Raw genomic sequence first — 23,361 nt, forward strand, 5'->3', positions numbered from 1 at the left:
TGTCCTTGTGTCCATCCATGGTGTCCTTGTGTCCATCGATAGCGCCCATGTCCTTGTGTCCATCAATGGTGTCCTTGTGTCCATCGATAGCGCCCATGTCCTTGTGTCCATCCATGGTGCCCGTGTCCTTGTGTCCATCCATAGCGCTTGTGTCCATCAATGGTGTCCTTGTGTCCATCCATAGCGCCCATGTCCTTGTGTCCATCCGTGGTGCCCGTGTCCTTGTGTCCATCCATGGTGCCCATGTCCATCCATGGTGCCCGTGTCCTTGTGTCCATCAATGGTGTCCTTGTGTCCATCCATGGTGCCCGTGTCCTTGTGTCCATCCATGGTGCCCGTGTCCTTGTGTCCATCCATGGTGCCCGTGTCCTTGTCTCCATCCGTGGTGCCCGTGTCCTTGTGTCCATCCGTGGTGCCCGTGTCCTTGTGTCCATCCGTGGTGCCCGTGTGTCCATCAATGGTGTTCTTGTGTCCATCCATGGTGCCCAGTGTCCATCCATGGTGCCCAGTGTCCATCCATGGTGCCCAGTGTCCATCCATGGTGTCCGTGTCATGGCGCCCGTGTCATGGCGCCCATGTCCTTGTTTTGTGTGTCTACATTGCAGCTATTGCTAACCTATAGACGGGTTCTCACTTTGTTATATTTGTACCCATAAAGTGGAACTAGGTGGCTCATTGAGCGGCAGGCCGTCCAGTTCTCTTGTTTTTGGGCCTGTTAGTGTTTTTTGTTACTTTGCTCGCCCCTTGTTTGGGCTGCTTTTCCATTCTTCCAGCAGTCTCTGAATTCCCGTTTCCTTCAAGCAATGTAAAATCCATATCTTGTAGTCCATCAATGGACTCGGGTCCCACCCCTATGTGTCTGTAATCATGCTATAGATACTACTTTTCCACAAAACTGTGGCATTCTTGGATTGGTGAGGGGTTGGCATGCTTGGATTGGTGAGGGGTTGGCATGCTTGGATTGGTGAGGGGTTGGCATGCTTGGATTGGTGAGGGGTTGGTATGCTTGGATTGGTGAGGGGCTGGCATGCTTGGATTGGTGAGGGGCTGGCATGCTTGGATTGGTGAGGGGTTGGCATGCTTGGATTGGTGGGGGGTTGGCATGCTTGGATAGGTGAGGGTTACACCAATACAATTGATTGTTGGCCAGTGTCCAAACCCTCTTGTAGGCAGCAGTATAACCCGACTGAGAAATGGTTTCTAAGTACAATAAATTCCCATAATCCCGCCTATTCTACATCTTCTGTAAGATTCTGAGTGACCCCCAAATGACCTCTCTGCCTAATGGGCGGGTATAACCTCAATGTCCTCCTTCCCCCTAGACGCTGTACACGGTGCGTGCCGAAATCTCTCCGGCCACAGATTCCGACTTTTGTAAGATGGGTTCCCTTTGCTCGCTGGAAGTTTGTATCACTCGTCTGTGTGACCATCTGGAGGGTGACAAGGAGGAGACTCTGACGGAATGTGAGGGGTACAGCAGCACTCAGCTCTTCTACCAGGGTGAGGAGATCTACCGGGAGGTTGGGGGCGGGGTATAGGGCTGTGGGATCTTGGGGGCGGGGTATAGGGCTGTGGGATCTTGGGGGCGGGGTATAGGGCTGTGGGATCTTGGGGGCGGGGGATAGGGCTGTGGGATCTTGGTGGCGGGGGATAAGGCTGTGGGATCTTGGGGGCGGGGGATAAGGCTGTGAGATCTTGGGGGCCGGGGGATAGGGCTGTGGGATCTTGGGGGGCGGGGGATAGGGCGGTGAGATCTTGGGGGGGCACGGGTGTGGGATCTTGGGGGGGCACGGGTGTGGGATCTTGGGGGGGGCACGGGTGTGGGATCTTGGGGGGGCACGGGTGTGGGATCTTGGGGGGGCACGGGTGTGGGATCTTGGGGGGCGGGGACAGATGGCTGTGGGATTTTGGGGGGCAAGAACAGATGGCTGACAGTCTGTGGGGTCTCGGGGGCGGGACAGACGGCTGTTTTGGCTCTCGGGGGCGGGACAGACGGCTGTTTTGGCTCTCGGGGGCGGGACAGATGGCTGTTTTGGCTCTCGGGGGCGGGACAGACGGCTGTTTTGGCTCTCGGGGACGGGACAGACGGCTGTTTTGGCTCTCGGGGGCGGGACAGGCAGCGGTGACTGATGGTTTGCACTTTGTGTTTTCAGTGGTGGATGGAGGAAGTAACTGGGCGGTATGTGGGCGGAGCTCTGGTGTGGTGATGATGCCGGTCAGACGAGGAGCCTGTCACACCGTGCGGATGGAGGTCATGCCCCTGTTTGCCGGACACTTACCGTACCCCGATGTACAGCTTTTCCGATACCTTCCGCATCACGCGCATTCTCAGCAACTGGACTCCGGTGAGTACCCGCCTGCGGTCACACAGAACCGTACGATTCCTTACGCCATCCGGTTGAGTGTTGAGATGACGATCCCGCTCCATGTTTTCGGAGTGCGAGAAAACATCTGAGGGGGGAGGAGGGCAGATATCGGCACGGCATCTATTGGTGGAAGGGGGCGGCAGGTTCTACAGGCAGAGGGAGTGGCAAATATCTACGCCGTGTGACTAATGGTCAACAGTGCCAGCTTATATCTACATGGCGTCCAATGGTGGTTGGCCGTGTCCGATATCGGCTTTGAGTCTCGTGGCGGACGCGACAAGCGAATGTCTACGGGACATATAATGGTGGGTGGGGCTGGTGGATATCTGATGGAGCTGCTGGATAGTATGCTGGAGGCGGAGCCTTCTGTGTGTTGGGGTGTACCATTCTGGGGGGGGGCGTTCCATTCCATATGGTGGACTTCTTGGAGAACCTAAAGAGATTTACCTTCTGGTTGTCCAACCTCAGCTGGTTGGTGACACTTGGAGGTCCTGAGCTTTTATTGATCTGGGATATTTATTGATCAGGGATAGATATTGATGGGATATTTATTGATTGGGCTGTTTACCAAGTGTGGGGGGGGGGATATTTATTGATCTGGGATAATTTATTGATCAGGGATAGTAAACCGCCCCAATCAATAATTATCCCTGATCAATAAAAATCCCCCCACATTTGATAAACAGCCCCAATCAATAAATATCCCATTAATTTCTAAGCGTGGGGGGGGGATATTTCTTGATGTGGGATAATTATTGATCAGGGATAGATATTGATGGGATATTTATTTATTGGGGCTGTTTACTAAGCGTGGGGGGATATTTATTGATCTGGGATAATTATTGATCAGGGATAGAAATTGGTGGTAAACAGCCCCAATCAATAATTATCCCTGATCAATAATTATCCCCCCCCCACACTTGGTAAACGGCCCCAATCAATAATTATCCCTGATCAATAATTATCCTCCCACGATTAGTAAACAGCCCCAATCATTAAATATCTATTCAATAAGCGTGGGGGGATAATTATTGATCGGGGATATTTATTGATTGGGGCTGTTTACCAAGTGTGGGGTGATTTATTGATCAGGGATAGTAAACAGCCCGAATCAATAATTATCCCTGATCAATAATTATCCCCCCCCACACTTGGTAAACAGCCCCAATCAATAAATATCCCATCAATTTCTATCCCTGATCAATAATTATCCCACATCAATAAATATCCCCCCACGCTTAGAAATTGATGGGATATTTATTGATTGGGGCTGTTTACCAAGTGTGGGGGGGGATAATTATTGATTCGGGCCGTTTACTATCCCTGATCAATAAATCACCCCCACACTTGGTAAACGGCCCCAATCAATAAATATCCCAGATCAATAATTATCCCCCCACGCTTATTGAATGGATATTTATTGATTGGGGCTGTTTACTAAGCGTGGGAGGATAATTATTGATCTGGGATATTTGATTGGGGCTGTTTACCAAGTGTGGGGGGGGGGGTATTTATTGATCTGGGATAATTATTGATCATGGATAGTAAACAGCCCCAATCAATTATCCCTGATCAATAATTATCCCTGATAAATATCTCCCCACACTTGGTAAACCGCCCCAATCAATAAATATCCCATCAATTTCTAAGCGTGGGGGGGGGGATATTTATTGATCTGGGATAATTATTGATCAGGAATAGAAATTGATGGGATATTTATTGATTGGGGCTGTTTGCCAAGCGTGGGGGGATAATTATTGATCTGGGATAATTATTGATCTGGGATAATTATTGATCTGGGATAATTATTGATCCAATTATCTGGGATAATTATTGATCTGGGATAATTATTGATCTGGGATAATTATTGATCTGGGATAATTATTGATCTGGGATAATTATTGATCTTTGTAATTTTCTCCTGTCTCCATATTTGACACGTTGGTTTTTCTTCCTCCATGATGGAGAGGTGCCTTGTGGGTAATTGTCTTCTGATCTTCTGTTTCTGCAGATAGCTGGATGGAGAACGACTCGGTGTCGGTGGAAGACCCCTGCGAGGCCCCTAGTGGCCGGGCTCCCAGCAGCTCTCTCTCTCCGGGGCCCCTGGGCCCCTCATCAGAACAGAAAGGACTTCTCATGCCCCGGCTACAACCGTTCCACGCCGGGCAGATCAGCAACGGCAGCATGGGGCAGCAGATCCTGGTTATTCCCAGTATGGACGACCATGTGCTGGAGGTCAATGTCACATGACACAGCGCCCTGCTGTAGCGGAAGGGGGGGGGGAGGAGCCAAACATGTATTATGTATATATTGGGTGTGGGGTCTGGACTGAGGTGGGACGTGATGGAATCTCCTGAGAATGACGGCTGTTCCTATAGTGCAATATTCCGCCAGACATTGACAATCTCCGCCCCTCTGGCCGCTGTAATCGGCGGCGGCGGTCCGTCTCTTGCATGTTCTTACCCGCTGGGTCTCTTCCCTCTGGTGATGGCCGGGTTCTGGGTGTCACATGGCGGTGTTACCGATGAGAGAGGACGACGCTGAGCAGAGAGGGGTCCGCTACCACGAGAGCCACGCACAATACTCCATCGGGGGGGTCATACCGGATTGTACATCGCCACCGTCTGTGTCGTCTGCATCTCAGGAAGTTGCTCCACACCTAGCCGAGTGACAGTTCTGAGGTCTGTGATTGGTCAGACACTTGGCCTTGGACCCAGGTCCGGCCCATCTCATTCTATGTACCGTCCGGGTTTAAAGAGAATCTGTCATTTCAACCAATCAGGGCACAGTGAAAGCTCCGCCCCGACGATACTCAGTACTTCCAAGTATGGGGGAACCATGTGATCTCCACTCCTTCCCAGGATTTCAGCCAATCACCTGGCCTCAGCACTTTGTTTGGGGGAGGGGGGAGGCCATTAACATGTGTAAGCTCTGAAAGGGACTGCACAGGGATTGGACCCCGGGCTCTAACAGACATAGGAAGCAATGGGGGGGGGGATGGGCTACAAAGAGGTTCTCTATGAAGGACAACTCCTCTAAGTCACCCCCCCATTTTTCTTTAACTCTGTAGTAGAGCCGTGTCCCAGGAGGGCCCCATACAAGTCGGGGGTCTCAGTGCTTAGGATGGGGTCCTTCTACAGAGGTAAGGAGCCGTGTGGGGGGGGGGGGGGGGGGGCATTGATGGAGTTGTCCTTGAAAATGATTTGAAAGATGGCGGCGGTATCTGCTCCTTGGGTGGTCTCCTGTTCTTGTGGGTTCTATGCAGATCGGCGATGGTATCTGATTGGTTGGATCAGTCCCCGGGGCGCTGTACACACTACTCTGCTCACCTCCTCCGGAGGTTTCCATGCTGCTATACGAGTGCAGTTCTCGGGTCCTTCTATGAGAAATGGCGCCGCGGTCTTACGAGGACGGCGGCCTCCTCTATAAATCAGTCAGATCACAGGGGGGGGAGGGGTCCGGTTCTCAGCGGGCCGGGCGCTGCTGCCATACGATGGGGTTTTAAGGTAACAGCGCTATTTATTTTTTTGGTATACTGTACCTTGAAGAGAAAGTGGACGCCTAGTATTCAGAGTACCCCGAAATAAATGTGTTTTACCACCATGGGCTTTGTGTCTTTACTGTCTGTGTGCTGCATGTTTCCTGGGGAAGGTCCTCTGAGTGCGCGCCGCACTTCCTGTATGGGAAGGTGCTCTGAGCAGGGCTGTGGAGTCGGGGGAAATTTTGGGTACCTGGAGTCGGAGTCGGCAAACAATGCACCGACTCCGACTCCTACTAAATTTAGATTGGAATTAAAAAAAAAAAAGCAAGTTTCAATGTCCCAATTCACAAAAAGTTATAATTAATGACTTCTCTACTGTAAGAATAAAGAGCAATGCATGCAGTGCCTCACGTAACCGCAAAACGAACACGTTAAGTGACCGTGAAGAAGCGCGCTTTTCATGTGCTTCACTATATGGCACGCAACGCACAATTAGGAGCTGCAATACTTATACTTTCCATAGTGTTGTGTTCTGCTTTTACAGGGAACGCATGTTAGAGAACCAGGAAGTGTCCAAATAAAAAAATTCCAACAGGAGTTTTATAAAGCACTAAAAGAAGCTGAAAAGTACGATCGCTCATCAAAACTTACTGTTGAAGAAGCCATCCTTGTTTATCCAGAGATCGTTGGTGATGTGGTCAGAATAGTTACTGCAATGCCACCCACCCAAGTCAGTGTCGGAAGATTATTTTCAGCCCTAAAAATAATAAAGTCGGACTTAAAGGGGAGTTCCAGCCATTTGTATGTTTATTAAAAGTCAGCAGCAACAAAAAGTGTAGCTGCTGGCTTTTAATAAACTGACACTTACCTGCTCCAGCGACGCGCCGGCCGGGGCTCCGCTCCTCTCCCCCCCTCCCCGACCGGCGTCTTCATTCTCAGTGTGGGCACCCGGCCGTGACAGCTTTCGGCTTCACGGCCGGGCACCCACTGCGCCTGCGCGAGCGGCCCGGCGCTGCGCCGTGTAATTGGCCAGGAGATCGCCTAGGACCTGTGACGTGTCCTAGGCGATAGCCTACAGCAGCCCCTTCCTGTAGGCGATTAAGCTTAGTAGCCTGGAGGAAGTGGGACAGGAAGTCCCACTCTTCCTGAAGCCCCCACCCCCAAAAAAATTACATGCCAAATGTGGCATGTAAGGGGGTGAGGAGTGGATTAAGAGGTTTGGGTGGAACTCCTCTTTAAGAGCCTCTATGAAAGAGGATCTGGCAGAGGCAATTCTCTTCCTTAGAACTCTACATTGAATGGATTTGCATTTGCTAAGCCTAGAACAACATTTCAAGATTAATATAAACCATTTCTAGGTTTTACAGATTATGTTTTTGGTTCATTATAGATGAGCTTTGTTTTTGTTCTAAAACAACCAAATAATGTGGTCTGTATTTTTGAACTGGTAAAGATCCTGTTCCTGATGTTTATGCCTGCTGCTACTATCCAGTCACTTGATTGTTTTCATTGTGTTTGTCTTTTGCTTAAACTGTGCAATACAGTAGACTGTTGGCTTCCCAGCCAGTAGTCCTGTGGTAGGTTGCGTTTCTTTCCCTTAAGGAATGTATAAAATTCATTTGCATATTAATACAGAGGAGTCGGAAGTACATAAAACTGAGGAGTCGGAACATTTATCTACCGACTCCACAGCCCTGGCTCTGAGTGCGCGCCGCACTTCCTGTATGGGAAGGTGCTCTGAGTGCGCGCCGCACTTCCTGTATGGGAAGGTGCTCTGAGTGCGCGCCGCACTTCCTGTATGGGAAGGTGCTCTGAGTGCGCGCCGCACTTCCTGTATGGTGGTCTATTATATCCTCTGAGTAGTGAGAGACACAAGACTCAGGTCCTGTACACAACATGCATCTCAGGACAGTACATCTTTTTATTATACTTCCTACATGTGCTCTCCAAGATGGCTACTATGCCCCTTGACCCTTGTCATCACTCCTGGGTGGAGCCAGCCTTAAAGTGACAGTACATGTGGAACCCTTCAGCCCCAGACATTTCCGGGATTACGGGAAACGTGGTGGATTGTCTCTGTGCCGGAGGTCACCGGATCGAACGTCCAGGAGCCGAGCGTTCTTCAGCTCTAGTGGGAGAAGGTGGAGATTGCCAACATCCCTATTGGTGCAACAAAGAACCGAAGAAAAAACCCTCTGACGGGACATTAAAGGCAATAACTCCGCCCAAATCCGTGTACAAAACTGTATATGGATCAAAAATATTTATTACAAAATCTTAAAACATCAACGTAGAAAAATCTTGTCCAAAAAGAGACTACATGGACGTTCCGAGATCAAGGAACCACTAATTGCAACACTCTTGTATCATATACATAGTGCAGCCCTACGCGTTTCGGAAGGTTTTGAGCGTAAATCCTCTTCGTCAGGAGAAAGATGTGTTTGGAGTTATTTATGATCTATAATTTATAAAATATATTTTGAAGGCGTACAGAAACCGTTTTCCTCCAAGATTTTTCTACATTGATATTCTTTTAAGATTTTGTAATAAATATTTTTGATAAATTTACAGTTTTGTACACTGATTTGGGCAGAGTTATTGCCTTTTAACCACTTAAGGACCGCCGCACACCGATATACGTCGGCAGAATAGCACGGCTGGGCATATGGATGTACAGGTACGTCCCCTTTAAAAAGCCCAGCCGTGGGTGGCGCGAGGGACGCCGGCAGCACGCTCGCGACCCGCTCCTGAGCTCTGTGACCGTGGGACCTGATCGCCGCCGGTGTCCCGCGATCGGTCACAGGAGCTGAAGAACGGGGAGAGGTGAGTGTAAACAAACCTTCCCCCGTTCTTCCTAGCGAGCCTGTCATAGTGAAAGACGATCAGTGATGTCACACGCCAAGCCACGCCCCCACACAGTAGTAATCGCTCCCTAGGACACACTTAACCCCTTTTTTTCTAAATTGTCGCTCTATTTTTGTTTATAGCGCCAAAACTAAAAACCGCAGAGGTGATCAAATACCACCAAAAGAAAGCTCTCTTTGTGGGGGAAAAAGGATGCCAATTTTGTTTGGGAGTCACGTCGCACGACCGCGCAATTGTCAGTTAAAGCGACGCAGTGCCGAATCGCAAAAAGGGACCCGGTCCTTTTAGCAACAAAATGGTCCGGGGCTGAAGTGGTCAAAGTCCCGTCAGAGGGTTTTTCTTCTGCTTCACTCTAATCAATGACATACTTTTAGGCCCCGTTCACAGTTGTGAGACCCGGAAGTCGCACGGCTTTGACGCAACTGGAAGCAACGCCTGTGTAATGTTGAGGTCTATGGGGCCTCAAGTCGCATCAAAGTCAGACCAAAGTACTGCGGGGGCGACTTTGAAGTCGCACAGATATGAACGGTGGTCATTGGAAATCACGGGGGGGGGGGGGACGACTTGTCATGTGACTTTGCAGTCCCGAGTCGCAGAGTGTGAACGGCGGGGCTTACTGAGCTTTTCATTACGGAGCCGCTACTGACCACTGGAAGACCCGGCCTTTTCTGGAACTTTTTGTTTAAATCTGTATTTTTTGCTAGAAAATCACTTGGAACCCCCAAACATTATACAGAGGAACCTCAGATTACGAGGATAATCCGTTCCAGGGGAATGCTTGTAATCCAAAGCACTCGCATATCAAAGCGAGTTTCCGCATTGAAGTCAATGGGAACGAAAATAATTTGTTCCGCATTGATTTCAATGGCATGCAATACCGCATGCGGCCAGAGGGAGGGGGGGCGCCGGAGAGCCTCGGAAAGGCCAGAGGACAGCTCGGCTGACCTCGTAAAGGGACGGGAACGGAGTATTTCCAAACTATGCCCCCCCCTCACCTCAGGCCAAACGCGGTACTGCACACTGCTTTGGCCTAAATCCTGGCCTAAAACTTGTGCTCGTATTACGAAAAGCTTGTTACCTGCGTTACTCGCAATCCGAGGTTCTACTGTGTATTTGTGTGTGTGTAATAAATAAATATATATATTTTTAGCAGAGGCCATAGAGAAAAAAATGGCGGCAGTTTCAATATTTTATGTCGCATTGTATTTGTGCAGCGGTGAGGAAAAAATACACTTTTTAATGAATAAAAAAAAGAAACATTAAAGTTAGGCCAATTATTATTATTTTTTATATATATATAATGTTACGCCAAGTAAATAGATACCCAACATGTCACGCTTTAAAACTACTTTACAGGTGACGCCATTTTGCAGCTAAATGCCCAGGCCAGGTTTTGCGATTCGGCTCTGCGTCGCTTTAACAGACGATTGCGCCGACGTGCGACGCGGCTCCCAAACAAAATTGGCGCCCTTTTTTCCCCACAAATAGAGCTTTCTTTTGGTGGTATTTGATCACCTCTGCGATTTTTATTTTTTGCGCTATAAACCAAAAGAGAGCGACAATTTTGAAAAAAATGCAATGTTTTTTACTTTTTGCTATAATATCCCCAAAAACATAACTTTTTTTTTCCCTCAGTTTAGGCCGATACGTATTCTTCTACCTATTTTTGGTAAAAAAAATCGCAATAAGCGTTTATCGGTTGGTTTGCGCAAAATTGATAGCGTTTACAAAATAGGGGGTAGTTTTATTGCATTTTTATTATTTTTTAAATTTTTTTACTACTAATGGCGGCGATCAGCGATTTTTTTTTTTTTTTCGTGACTGCGACATTATGGCGGACACTTCGGACAATTTTGACACATTTTTGGGACCATTGTCATTTTCACAGCAAAACATGCATTTAAATTGCATTCTTTATTGTGAAAATGACAGTTGCAGTTTGGGAGTTAACCACAGGGGGCGCTGTAGGAGTTAGGGTTCACCTAGTGTGTGTTTACAACTGTAGGGGGGTGTGGCTGTAGGACTGACGTCATTGATCGAGTCTCCCTATAAAAGGGGATCACTCGATCGATGCAGCCGCCACAGTGAAGCACGGGGAAGCCGTGTTTACACACGGCTCTCCCCGTTCTTCAGCTCCGGGGAGCGATCGTGACGGAGCGGCTAGAAACGAATAGCCGCGCCCTCGTCCCGGATCGCTCCCCGCGGGTTACCGACCGCCGCATGTACCGGGGGGGGAGCCGATCGGACCCCCGACCCGCGGAAAGGCAGGGACGTACATGTACGCCCATATGCCTGTACGTGCCATTCTGTGGACGTATATGTACATGCGGCGGGCGTTAATGTTTAGAGATTGTCAGTTTAGAGTTACAGAGGAGGTCCAGTTCTAGAATTATTGCTCTCGCTCTGACGATCGCGGTGATACCTCACATGTGGGGTTTGACCACCGTTTGCATAAGTGGCGCAACTTGCGTGTACTTCTGCAGGTGAGCGCGACGGGATGGGGGTGCTTTAATTTTTTATTTCTTTCCTTATTTTACTTTTTATTCGTCCCTTTTATTCATTTTTTATCACTTTTTTATTCCTTTTTACATGGAATGTAAACATCCCTTGTATTGGAAATAATCATGACCGGTCCTCTTTATGGAGAGATCTGGGGGGTCAAAAAGACCCCAAATCACTTCTCTACCTTCAAAAGCAAAAGAATTTAATTTTTTATATATATATTTTTTTTACCTGAAAAAAAATCATCTCTCTTATTCCCCAGAACAGGAAGTGATGTCGGCGGTCGCTCCGGTCCTCCAAGGGCATAGAGCCAAGTGGGGGCCATCTTGCCCTCATTTGACTTCCTGCCTATCCACCCAACGAATCGGATTTTGCGGGTTTACAGACGGCTCTGGAGGGTGTCGCCCCTCCCACCACCTCTATTGTAGAGGACATTAGGAGGTCCCAATGGATTGTAGAGGGCATTAGGAGGTACCCATGGATTGTAGAGGGCATTAGGAGGCGCCCATGGATTGTAGAGGGCATTAGGAGGCGCCCATGGATTGTAGAGGGCATTAGGAGGCGCCCATGGATTGTAGAGGGCATTAGGAGGCGCCCATGGATTGTAGAGGGCATTAGGAGGCGCCCATGGATTGTAGAGGGCATTAGGAGGCACCCATGGATTGTAAAGGACATTAGGAGGCGCCCATGGATTGTAGAGGGCATTAGTAGGCGCCCATGGATTGTAGAGGGCATTAGGAGGCGCCCATGGATTGTAGAGGGCATTAGGAGGTACCCATGGATTGTAGAGGGCATCAGGAGGCACCCATGGATTGTAGAGGGCATTAGGAGGTACCCATGGATTGTAGAGGGCATTAGGAGGTACCCATGGATTGTAGAGGGTATTAGGGGGCACCATATAGATAGCAGAGGGTGCCAGACGCTAAAAAACGAATGTGGGTGGAGTTATCTCCCCCCCCCCCAGTACAAGTAAAGTCCCTTCCTGGGGGGTGAGAGAGGGGAATTCCGTGGAGGGATGGTGTGAACCTTTATATTGGGCACAGCAGGTGTAGAGACCCGGGAACTCAGCATAGGGATGGTAAGAACACAGACCCGGGAACCCCTCATAATGGGCACTGTACAGACCCGGGAACCCCTCATAATGGGCGCTGTACAGACCCGGGAACCCCTCATAATGGGCACTGTACAGACCCGGGAACCCCTCATAATGGGCGCTGTACAGACCCGGGAACCCCTCATAATGGGCGCTGTACAGACCCGGGAACCCCTCATAATGGGCGCTGTACAGACCATGCCTCCTAATGCCCGCTACAACCCCTCATAATGGGCGCTGTACAGACCTGGGAACCCCTCATAATGGGCGCTGTACAGACCTGGGAACCCCTCATAATGGGCGCTGTACAGACCCGGGAACCCCTCATAATGAGCGCTGTACCTGTACAGACCCGGGAACCCCTCATAATGGGCGCTGTACAGACCCGGGAACCCCTCATAATGGGCGCTGTACAGACCCAGGAACCCCTCATAATGGGTGCTGTACAGACCAGGGAATCCCTCATAATGGGCGCTGTACAGACCCGGGAACCCCTCATAATGGGCGCTGTACAGACCCGGGAACCCCTCATAATGGGCGCTGTACAGACCCAGGAACCCCTCATAATGGGTGCTGTACAGACCAGGGAATCCCTCATAATGGGCGCTGTACAGACCCGGGAACCCCTCATAATGGGCGCTGTACAGACCCGGGAATCCCTCATAATGGGCGCTGTACAGACCCGGGAATCCCTCATAATGAGCGCTGTACCTGTACAGACCCGGGAACCCCTCATAATGGGCGCTGTACAGACCCGGGAACCCCTCATAATGAGCGCTGTACAGACCCGGGAACCCCTCATAATGGGCGCTGTACAGACCCGGGAACCCCTCATAATGGGCGCTGTACCTGTACAATGAGCTAGTATGTATCATGCCTTTGTCATAATGAGCTAGGGGTTATTAGTATGTCCGCATAGTGATCTCTGACAGGAAATGGCCAGGAAGGTATCACATGACTCCTATGGTAGGTTCATAGTGATCTCCGACCAGGACATAGACAGGAAGGGATCACATGGCCCCTATGGTAGGTTCATAGTGATCTCCGACCAGGACATGGCCAGGAAGGTATCACATGACTCCTATGGTAGGTTCATAGTGATCTCCGACCAGGACATAGACAGGAAGGGATCACATGGCCCCTATGGTAGGTTCATAGTGATCTCCGACCAGGCCATGGCCAGGAAGGGATCACATGGCCCCCATGGTAGTTTCATATGATCTCCGACCAGGACAGGGCCAGGAAGGGATCACATGGCCCCTATGGTAGGTTCATAGTGATCTCCGACCAGGACATGGCCAGGAAGGGATCACATGGCCCTATGGTAGGTTCATAGTGATCTCCGACCAGGACAGGGCCAGGAAGGGATCACATGGCCCCTATGGTAGGTTCATAGTGATCTCCGACCAGGACAGGGCCAGGAAGGGATCACATGGCCCCCATGGTAGTTTCATATGATCTCCGACCAGGACAGGGCCAGGAAGGGATCACATGGCTCCTATGGTTTCAGCATTTGTTCACACCTGGCCAAAACGTTTGCACAGTACTGTAGAGAGAACATTGTATATACAAATATGATGGGAGGGGGTGACACTTTTACCAGATGAGGCATCCCTCTTGTGAGATTGCATTGGCCGGGTCAGCTGCTCGGATAGCAGCTATGCTCACCACTGCACCACCAATGTGAGGTAGCATGTCTTTGGAGTGTAGGAGGAAACCGGAGCACAGGAGGAACATGCAAACTCCATGCAGATAGTGTCCTGGTTAGGATTTGAACCATGGACCCCAGTGCTGCAAGGCTCACCACCAAGCCTCTGTGTTGCCCATATGGGGCCTCTGTTCTCTAAGGCCCGCCCCCGCTGTGTAGTGTGTTCTCTAAGGCCCGCCCCCGCTGTGTCGGGTATATCAGTAATGTCAATTGTCTTGTTCGTCCACTTACATTGATAGTTGGTGATTCAGAAACGCCACACATTGGCCCGGATTCAGAAACAAGATACGCCGTCGTATCTCTGAGATCCGCCGGTCGTATCTATGCGCCTGATTCAGAGAATCAGTTACGCATAGATTTCCCTAAGATCCGACAGGTGTAAGTGTCTTACACCGTCGTATCTTAGGCTGCATAATCACGCTGGCCGCTAGGTGGCGCTTCCGTATAGTTACGCGTGGAATATGCAAATTAGGTATTTACGCCGATTCAGAAACGTACGTCCCGCCCGCGCATTTTTTTACGTCGTTTACGTTCGGCTTTTTTCGGCGTATAGTTACCCCTGCTATATGAGGTGTAGCTAATGTTAAGTATGGACGTCGTTCCCGCGCTGAGTTTTGAAATTTTACGTTGTTTGCGTAAGTCATTCTTGAATAGGGCTGGACGTCATTTACGTTAACGTCGAATCCAATACGTCCTTGCGGCGTACTTTGGAGCAATGCACACTGGGATATTTTACGGACGGCGCATGCGCCGTTAAAAAAAAACGTCAGACTTGGGGTCAAGCGAAATTTAAATAAAACACGCCCCCAACATCCCCATTTGAATTAGGCGGGCTTACGCCGCCACACATACGTTACGCCGCCGTAACTAAGGGCGCAAGTTCTTTCTGAATCGGGGCCATTCTCTTCATTCCACCGCTAATCTAGACTCAGCACTGACCTTGTATGGCGCTTTTCTCTCTGAGGACTCCAAGTATTGGAGATGGCGTTGGCCGGGAATCGAACCCGGGTCTTCTGCTTAGAAAGCAGCTGTGCTAACCACTGCACCACCAACGCAAAGGTAGCATGTATTGTGGGAGGAAACCGGAGTACCCGGAGGAAACCCACGCAAGCACAGGGAGAACATGCAAACTCCATGCAGACAGTGTCCTGGTCAAGATTTGAACCAAGGACCCCAGTGCTGCAAGGCTCACCACTAAGCCTCTGTGCTGCCCATATGCGGGCCTCTGTTCTCTAAGGCCCGCCCCCGCTGAGCGGGGTACATCAGTTATGTCTACTCAAAGCGGCTCTAGAAGAAATCCAAACTTCTCCTAATCTACAATCTATAACACTCCTATAATAAAACACCCCAAATAACAATAAAGAGGGGTACAGTGGTCCCCAAATTAGAATGGGGATGCACAGGTGTTCCCAGCATCCTGTGTAGGCAGTCCCATTGCTGTCAACTGTACCCAATGTCACCTCTGTGTGGGTTCCAGTGCATGGCCCCCGAATGCACCCAGGGTGTGTCCGCGCAACTTCACCCACATGGACGTCCTTTTTGGGGTAAGCGCAGCCCCCGCACAGGGTACAGATTCATACACCTCGTGTGAGTGAGGCCTTGGACTTCTCCATGGAGGACCTCATTGGTGGGAAGAGTTCTCATTTCTCCAGCAGAGAAAGCTGGAAAGACTCCTCCCACCTCTGAAGACAAAAAGAGTTCCAACCTCCCATCATAGCCGATCCAACACACGCCTCGAAAATATACCGGCCTCCAACCTCCCATCATAGCCGGTCCAACAAACGCCTCGAAAATATACTCGGCCTCCAACCTCCCATCATAGCCAGTCCAACAAACGCCACGAAAACATACCGGTCTCCAACCTCCCATTACAGCCGATCCAACACACGCCTCGAATATACCTGCCTCCAACCTCCCATCAGATCAGTCCAACAAACACCTCGAAAATATACCCGGCCTCCAACCTCCCATCATAGCCGGTCCAACAAACGCCACGAAAATATACCGGCCTCCAACCTCCCATCATATCAGTCCAACACACGCCTCGAATATACCGGCCTCCAACCTCGCATTACAGCCAATCCAACACACGCCTCGAATATACCGGCCTCCAACCTCCCATATTAGTCCAACACACGCCTCGAATATACCGGCCTCCAACCTCCCATCATAGCTGGTCCAACAAACGCCTCGAAAATATACCCGGCCTCCAACCTCCCATCATATCAGTCCAACACATGCCTCGAAAATATACCCGGTCTCCAACCTCCCATCAAAGTCCGGTCCAACACACGCCTCAAATATACCGGCCTCCAACCTCCCATCATATCAGTCCAACAAACGCCTCGAAAATATACCGGCCTCCAACCTCCCATCATAGCCGGTCCAACACACGCCTCAAATATACCGGCCTCCAACCTCCCATCATATCAGTCCAACAAACGCCTCGAAAATATACCCGGCATCCAACCTCCCATCATAGCCGGTCCAAGAAACGCCACAAAAATATACCGGCCTCCAACCTCCCATTACAGCCGATCCAACACACGCCTCGAATATACCGGCATCCAAACTCCCATATCAGTCCAAAACAACCCTCGAATATACCGGCCTCCAACCTCCCATTACAGCCGATCCAACACACGCCTCGAATATACCGGCATCCAAACTCCCATATCAGTCCAAAACAACCCTCGAATATACCGGCCTCCAACCTCCCATCATAGCCGATCCGACACACGCCTCAAATATACCGGCCTCCAACCTCCCATCATATCAGTCCAACACACGCCTCGAAAATATACTCGGCCTCCAACCTCCCATCATAGCTGGTCCAACAAACGCCTCGAAAATATACCCGGCCTCCAACCTCCCATCATAGCCGGTCTAACAAACGCCACGAAAATATACTGGTCTCCAACCTCCCATTACAGCCGATCCAACACACACCTCGAATATACCGGCATCCAACCTCCCATATCAGTCCAACACACGCCTCGAATATACCGGCCTCCAACCTCCCATCATATCAGTCCAACACACGCCTCGATTATACCGGCCTCCAACCTCCCATCATATCAGTCCAACACACGCCTCGAAAATATACCGGCCTCCAACCTCCCATCATATCAGTCCAACAAACGCCTCGAAAATATACCCGGCCTCCAACCTCCCATCATAGCCGGTCCAACAAACGCCACGAAAAAATACCAGTCTCCAACCTCCCATTACAGCCGATCCAACACACGCCTCGAATATACCGGCCTCCAACCTCCTATATGAGTCCCCCACACGCCTCGAATATATCGGCCTCCAATCTCCCATCATATCAGTCCAACACACGCCTCGAATATACCGGCCTCCAACCTCCCATCATATCAGTCCAACACACGCCTCGAAAATTTACCGGCCTCCAACCTCCCATCATATTAGTCCAACACACGCCTCGAATATACCGGCCTCCAACCTCCCATCATATCAGTCCAACACACACCTCGAAAATATACCGGCCTCCAACCTCCCATCATAGCCAGTCCAACACACGCCGCGAAAACATACCGGCCTTCAACCTCTCCTCATAGCCGATCCAACACACGCCTCGAATATACTAGCCATAGTGAAAGATAAGTCATTATGTATTATAATGCCAAGACATTTAAACTGGGACCTCCATTGTAGGGAAGTTGAATGTGGAGGGGGAGGGGGGAAATATATTTAACTAAATTTTTACCCCAGAGAAGTGACCATATCTGTCTATAACCGCAAGAGTCACTACAAGATAGTCGGGGGGGCATCGTTGGGGTACAGAAGGGTGCCATCTGCATATAACAATATGCGCTCTACTAAAGGCCCCACCACCAACCCTCTCACAGCATCCATAGAGCAAAGCAGGATAGCCATGGGCTCTATTACCCCCCCAGGGACAAAGGACAACCCTGCCTCGTTCCCCTGCAAAGACGGAAGGGAGAGGACAGGTTACTATTGGTGGGTACCCGGGCCATGGGGGTCTTATATAGCAACTGGGTCCAGGTAATACATTTTGGGCCAAAACTGAATCTGTTAAGTCCCCGCCCCAAATATTCCCATTCCAGAGTCATAGGCCTTTTCTGCATCCAATGAGGCCACCGCTTCCTGCGAGTTTTTTATCTCTGAATGTGGGACAAAGTTACTCGAGCCCCCCCCCCCATGCCATGCATGACGCCACTTCACCCCGTAAGCATCATGTGGCCCCCGATGTACCAAGCGGCACAATGTCAGACATGATGTGCCTAAGAGGAACCCTGCCCCGGCACGTCCTACATGGCACCCTAAAACAAACCTAACAAGACATTTCAATGGGTGTGAATGATGGGGGACAGGAAAGACGGGGAGGAGTTCAGAATCCAGGGGGGTGGGAGGGGGACGAGTTCTCAGGTCTGGGGGATGGGAGGGGGAGGAGTTTCACAGGCATGGGGGTTGGGAGGGGGAGGAGTTCACAGGCATGGGGGGTTGGGAGGGGGAGGAGTTCACAGGCATGGGGGATGGGAGGGGAGAAGCTCACAGGCCTAATGGATGGGAGGGGGAGGAGTTCACAGGCCTAGGGGATGGGAGGGGGAGGAGTTCACAGGCCTAGGGGATGAGAGGGGGAGGAGTTCACAGTCCTAGGGGATGGGAGGGGGAGGAGTTCACAGGTCTGGGGGATGGGAGGGGGAGGAGTTCACAGGCCTGGGAGATGGAAGGGGGAGGAGTTCACAGGCCTGGGGAAAGGGAGGGGGGAGGAGTTCACAGGCCTAGGGGGAGGAGTTCAGAATCCTGGGAGGGGGGAGGAGTTCACAGGCCTGGGGGATGGGAGGGGGGAGGAGTTCATAGGCCTAGGGGGAGGAGTTCACAGGCCTGGGGGTTGGGAGGGGGAGGAGCTCACAGGCCTGGGGGATGGGAGGGGGAGAAGTTCACAGGCCTGGGGGAAGGGAAGGGGGACGAGTTCAGAATCCTGGGAGGGGGGAGGAGTTCACAGGCCTGGGGGATGGGACGGGGGGAGGAGTTCACAGGCCTAGGGGGAGGAGTTCACAGGCCTGGGGGATGGGAGGTGGAGGAGTTCACAGGCCTGGGGGATGGGAGGGGGAGGAGTTCACAGGCCTAGGGGATGGGAGGGGGAGGAGTTCACAGGCCTAGGGGATGGGAGGGGGAGGAGTTCACAGGCCTAGGGGATGGGAGGGGGAGGAGTTCACAGGTCTGGGGGATGGGAGGGGGAGGAGTTCACAGGCCTGGGAGATGGAAGGGGGAGGAGTTCACAGGCATGGGGGATGGGAGGGGGAGAAGCTCACAGGCCTGGGGGATGGGAGGGGGAGGAGTTCACAGGCCTGGGGGATGGGAGGGGGAGGAGTTCACAGGCCTGGGGGATGGGAGGGGGAGAAGCTCACAGGCATGGGGGATGGGAGGGGGAGGAGTTCACAGGCCTGGGGGATGGGAGGGGGAGGAGTTCACAGGCCTGGGAGATGGAAGGGGGAGGAGTTCACAGGCATGGGGGATGGGAGGGGGAGAAGCTCACAGGCCTGGGGGATGGGAGGGGGAGAAGCTCACAGGCCTGGGGGATGGGAGGGGGAGGAGTTCACAGGCCTGGGGGATGGGAGGGGGAGGAGCTCACAGGCCTAGGGGATGGGAGGGGGAGGAGTTCACAGGCCTAGGGGATGGGAGGGGGAGGAGTTCACAGGCCTAGGGGATGGGAGGGGGAGGAGTTCACAGGCCTAGGGGATGGGAGGGGGAGGAGTTCACAGGTCTGGGGGATGGGAGGGGGAGGAGTTCACAGGCCTGGGAGATGGAAGGGGGAGGAGTTCACAGGCATGGGGGATGGGAGGGGGAGAAGCTCACAGGCCTGGGGGATGGGAGGGGGAGGAGTTCACAGGCCTGGGGGATGGGAGGGGGAGAAGCTCACAGGCCTAGGGGATGGGAGGGGGAGGAGTTCACAGGCCTAGGGGGAGGAGTTCAGAATCCTGGGAGGGGGGAGGAGTTCACAGGCCTGGGGGATGGGAGGGGGGAGGAGTTCACAGGCCTAGGGGGAGGAGTTCACAGGCCTGGGGGTTGGGAGGGGGAGGAGCTCACAGGCCTGGGGGATGGGAGGGGGAGAAGTTCACAGGCCTGGGGGAAGGGACGGGGGGAGGAGTTCACAGGCCTAGGGGGAGGAGTTCACAGGCCTGGGGGATGGGAGGTGGAGGAGTTCACAGGCCTGGGGGATGGGAGGGGGAGGAGTTCACAGGCCTAGGGGATGGGAGGGGGAGGAGTTCACAGGCCTAGGGGATGGGAGGGGGAGGAGTTCACAGGCCTAGGGGATGGGAGGGGGAGGAGTTCACAGGCCTAGGGGATGGGAGGGGGAGGAGTTCACAGGTCTGGGGGATGGGAGGGGGAGGAGTTCACAGGCCTGGGAGATGGAAGGGGGAGGAGTTCACAGGCCTAGGGGATGGGAGGGGGAGGAGTTCACAGGCCTAGGGGATGGGAGGGGGAGGAGTTCACAGGCCTAGGGGATGGGAGGGGGAGGAGTTCACAGGCCTGGGGGATGGGAGGGGGAGGAGTTCACAGGCCTGGGAGATGGAAGGGGGAGGAGTTCACAGGCATGGGGGATGGGAGGGGGAGAAGCTCACAGGCCTGGGGGATGGGAGGTGGAGGAGTTCACAGGCCTGGGGGATGGGAGGGGGAGGAGTTCACAGGCCTAGGGGATGGGAGGGGGAGGAGTTCACAGGCCTAGGGGATGGGAGGGGGAGAAGCTCACAGGCCTAGGGGATGGGAGGGGGAGGAGTTCACAGGCCTAGGGGGAGGAGTTCAGAATCCTGGGAGGGGGGAGGAGTTCACAGGCCTGGGGGATGGGGGGGGGGAGGAGTTCACAGGCCTAGGGGGAGGAGTTCACAGGCCTGGGGGTTGGGAGGGGGAGGAGCTCACAGGCCTGGGGGATGGGAGGGGGAGAAGTTCACAGGCCTGGGGGAAGGGACGGGGGGAGGAGTTCACAGGCCTAGGGGGAGGAGTTCACAGGCCTGGGGGATGGGAGGTGGAGGAGTTCACAGGCCTGGGGGATGGGAGGGGGAGGAGTTCACAGGCCTAGGGGATGGGAGGGGGAGGAGTTCACAGGCCTAGGGGATGGGAGGGGGAGGAGTTCACAGGCCTAGGGGATGGGAGGGGGAGGAGTTCACAGGCCTAGGGGATGGGAGGGGGAGGAGTTCACAGGTCTGGGGGATGGGAGGGGGAGGAGTTCACAGGCCTGGGAGATGGAAGGGGGAGGAGTTCACAGGCCTAGGGGATGGGAGGGGGAGGAGTTCACAGGCCTAGGGGATGGGAGGGGGAGGAGTTCACAGGCCTAGGGGATGGGAGGGGGAGGAGTTCACAGGTCTGGGGGATGGGAGGGGGAGGAGTTCACAGGCCTGGGAGATGGAAGGGGGAGGAGTTCACAGGCATGGGGGATGGGAGGGGGAGAAGCTCACAGGCCTGGGGGATGGGAGGGGGAGGAGTTCACAGGCCTGGGGGATGGGAGGGGGAGGAGTTCACAGGCCTGGGGGATGGGAGGGGGAGAAGCTCACAGGCATGGGGGATGGGAGGGGGAGGAGTTCACAGGCCTGGGGGATGGGAGGGGGAGGAGTTCACAGGCCTAGGGGATGGGAGGGGGAGGAGTTCACAGGCCTGGGGGATGGGAGGGGGAGGAGCTCACAGGCCTAGGGGATGGGAGGGGGAGGAGCTCACAGGCCTAGGGGATGGGAGGGGGAGGAGCTCACAGGCCTAGGGGATGGGAGGGGGAGGAGCTCACAGGCCTAGGGGATGGGAGGGGGAGGAGCTCACAGGCCTAGGGGATGGGAGGGGGAGGAGTTCACAGGCCTAGGGGATGGGAGGGGGAGGAGTTCACAGGCCTAGGGGATGGGAGGGGGAGGAGTTATTACAGGAAAATACACATAAGGGGGGGATCTAAGACGTCCTCTTCCACCTTATAAAGCACTGGGGGGCACGCTGTGTTTCTGCCCGGATTTGAACCGGGGGCCTTTCGCGTGTTGGGCGAACGTGATAACCGCTACACTACAGAAACTTCCCAGGTCACCCTGTGTCTGAGGTGTGGTGGAGAATGGCTGGACTAGATGATGCTGGACGTCCATGGGGTAGGGGAGGAGGAGGAGGGAGGAAAAAGGAGGGAGTGGGTAGGAGATGGGGGATGGGTAGAGGAGAACTGGAGTGGTCAGGGGAGAAAGAGAGGGGGGTGGAGAGAGAGAGAAAGAAAGAGAGAGGGGGGATAAAGAAAGAAAGGGGGGGAGGGATAAAGAAAGAGAGGGGAGGGATAAAGAAAGGGAGAGGGGGGGAGGGAGAGGGAAAGAGAGGGAGGGGGAGGGAGAGAGAAAGAGAGGGGGGTGGAGGGAAAAAGAAAGAGAGGGAGGGGGAGGGAGAGAGAAAGAGAGGGGGGTGGAGGGAAAAAGAAAGAGAGGGGGATGGAGGGAGAAAGAGAGGGAGGGGGAGACATTTTCAGTGGGGCAGATTCAGGTAGCTTTTGAAATTTGAAATCTGCGCCGGCGTATCGATACGCCGATTCTCAAAGGCAGATATGTTTAAAAAATAGGCTTCCTCCGCCAACGTAACTTGAATGCGGCGGCGTATAATTGTGTGCAATATTACGCTGGCCGCTAGGGGCGCTTCTGGTTTTTTTTGGGCGTAGAATATGCAAATTACCTAGTTACGTCGATTCACGAACGTACGTGCGCCCGGCGGTAGTTTTTTACGTCGTTTGCGTAAGGCTTTTTCGGCGTAAGGTTGTTCCTGCTATTAGGAGGCGCAGCCAATGTTAAGTATGGCCGTCGTTCCCGCTTCGGAATTTGAATTTTTTACGTTGTTTGCGTAAGTCGTTCGCGAATGGGGCTGGACGTAATTTACATTCACGTCGAAACCAATACGTCGTTGCGCCGTACTTGGAAGCAATGCACACTGGGATATGTACACGGACGGTACAAAACGTCAATCACGTCAGGTCATCATACATTTACATAAAACACGCCCCCCTTCCACATTTGAATTACGCGCGCTTACGCTGGCCCCATTTACGCTACGGCGCCACAACTTACGGAGCAAGTGCTTTGTGAATACTGCACTTGCTCCTGTAAGTTGCGTCGGCGTAGCGTAAATACAATACGCTGCGCAGGTACCTGAATCTACCCCATTGTGTTTATGAAAGTAGAATTCGGGTCACATGTTTCCTTTTCCATCTCTATACTCGGAATAAACCAAGAGTCCTTTAGTAAAATCAATTGGCCAGAAGTGAAGATCTAGCGATCCTCTCGCCCCATTCGCTGACACACTTCTGACCAGGAGATTCCAAGCCTGCCCACCACGCCAAGGTAGACTCTTCTAG

At 52.6% G+C, this 23,361-nt stretch overlaps 1 protein-coding gene and 2 non-coding genes across 3 annotated transcripts in view; 1 reads left to right on the forward strand and 2 right to left on the reverse strand.

Moving 5' to 3' along the window:
- The window catches only part of TRAPPC10 (trafficking protein particle complex subunit 10), a gene marked incomplete at its 5' end in the record, with an annotated part of 46,635 nt that extends 40,666 nt beyond the window's left edge, over nt 1-5,969 (forward strand). The window contains 3 exon segments of the mRNA XM_040334160.1: nt 1,323-1,500; nt 2,154-2,345; nt 4,378-5,969. Of these exon segments, the coding sequence (XP_040190094.1) occupies nt 1,323-1,500; nt 2,154-2,345; nt 4,378-4,616 (609 nt within the window).
- A 9,029-nt stretch (nt 5,970-14,998) lies between these two features.
- On the reverse strand, nt 14,999-15,070 carry TRNAR-UCU. The gene has a single exon. It is a non-coding gene; the product is annotated as a tRNA-Arg (tRNA).
- A 6,910-nt stretch (nt 15,071-21,980) lies between these two features.
- On the reverse strand, nt 21,981-22,053 carry TRNAV-AAC. The gene has a single exon. It is a non-coding gene; the product is annotated as a tRNA-Val (tRNA).
- Nucleotides 22,054-23,361: the final 1,308 nt, after the last annotated feature.

The sequence above is a fragment of the Rana temporaria genome, assembly GCF_905171775.1.
Source record: "Rana temporaria chromosome 2 unlocalized genomic scaffold, aRanTem1.1 chr2k, whole genome shotgun sequence".
Classification (NCBI taxonomy): domain Eukaryota; kingdom Metazoa; phylum Chordata; class Amphibia; order Anura; family Ranidae; genus Rana; species Rana temporaria.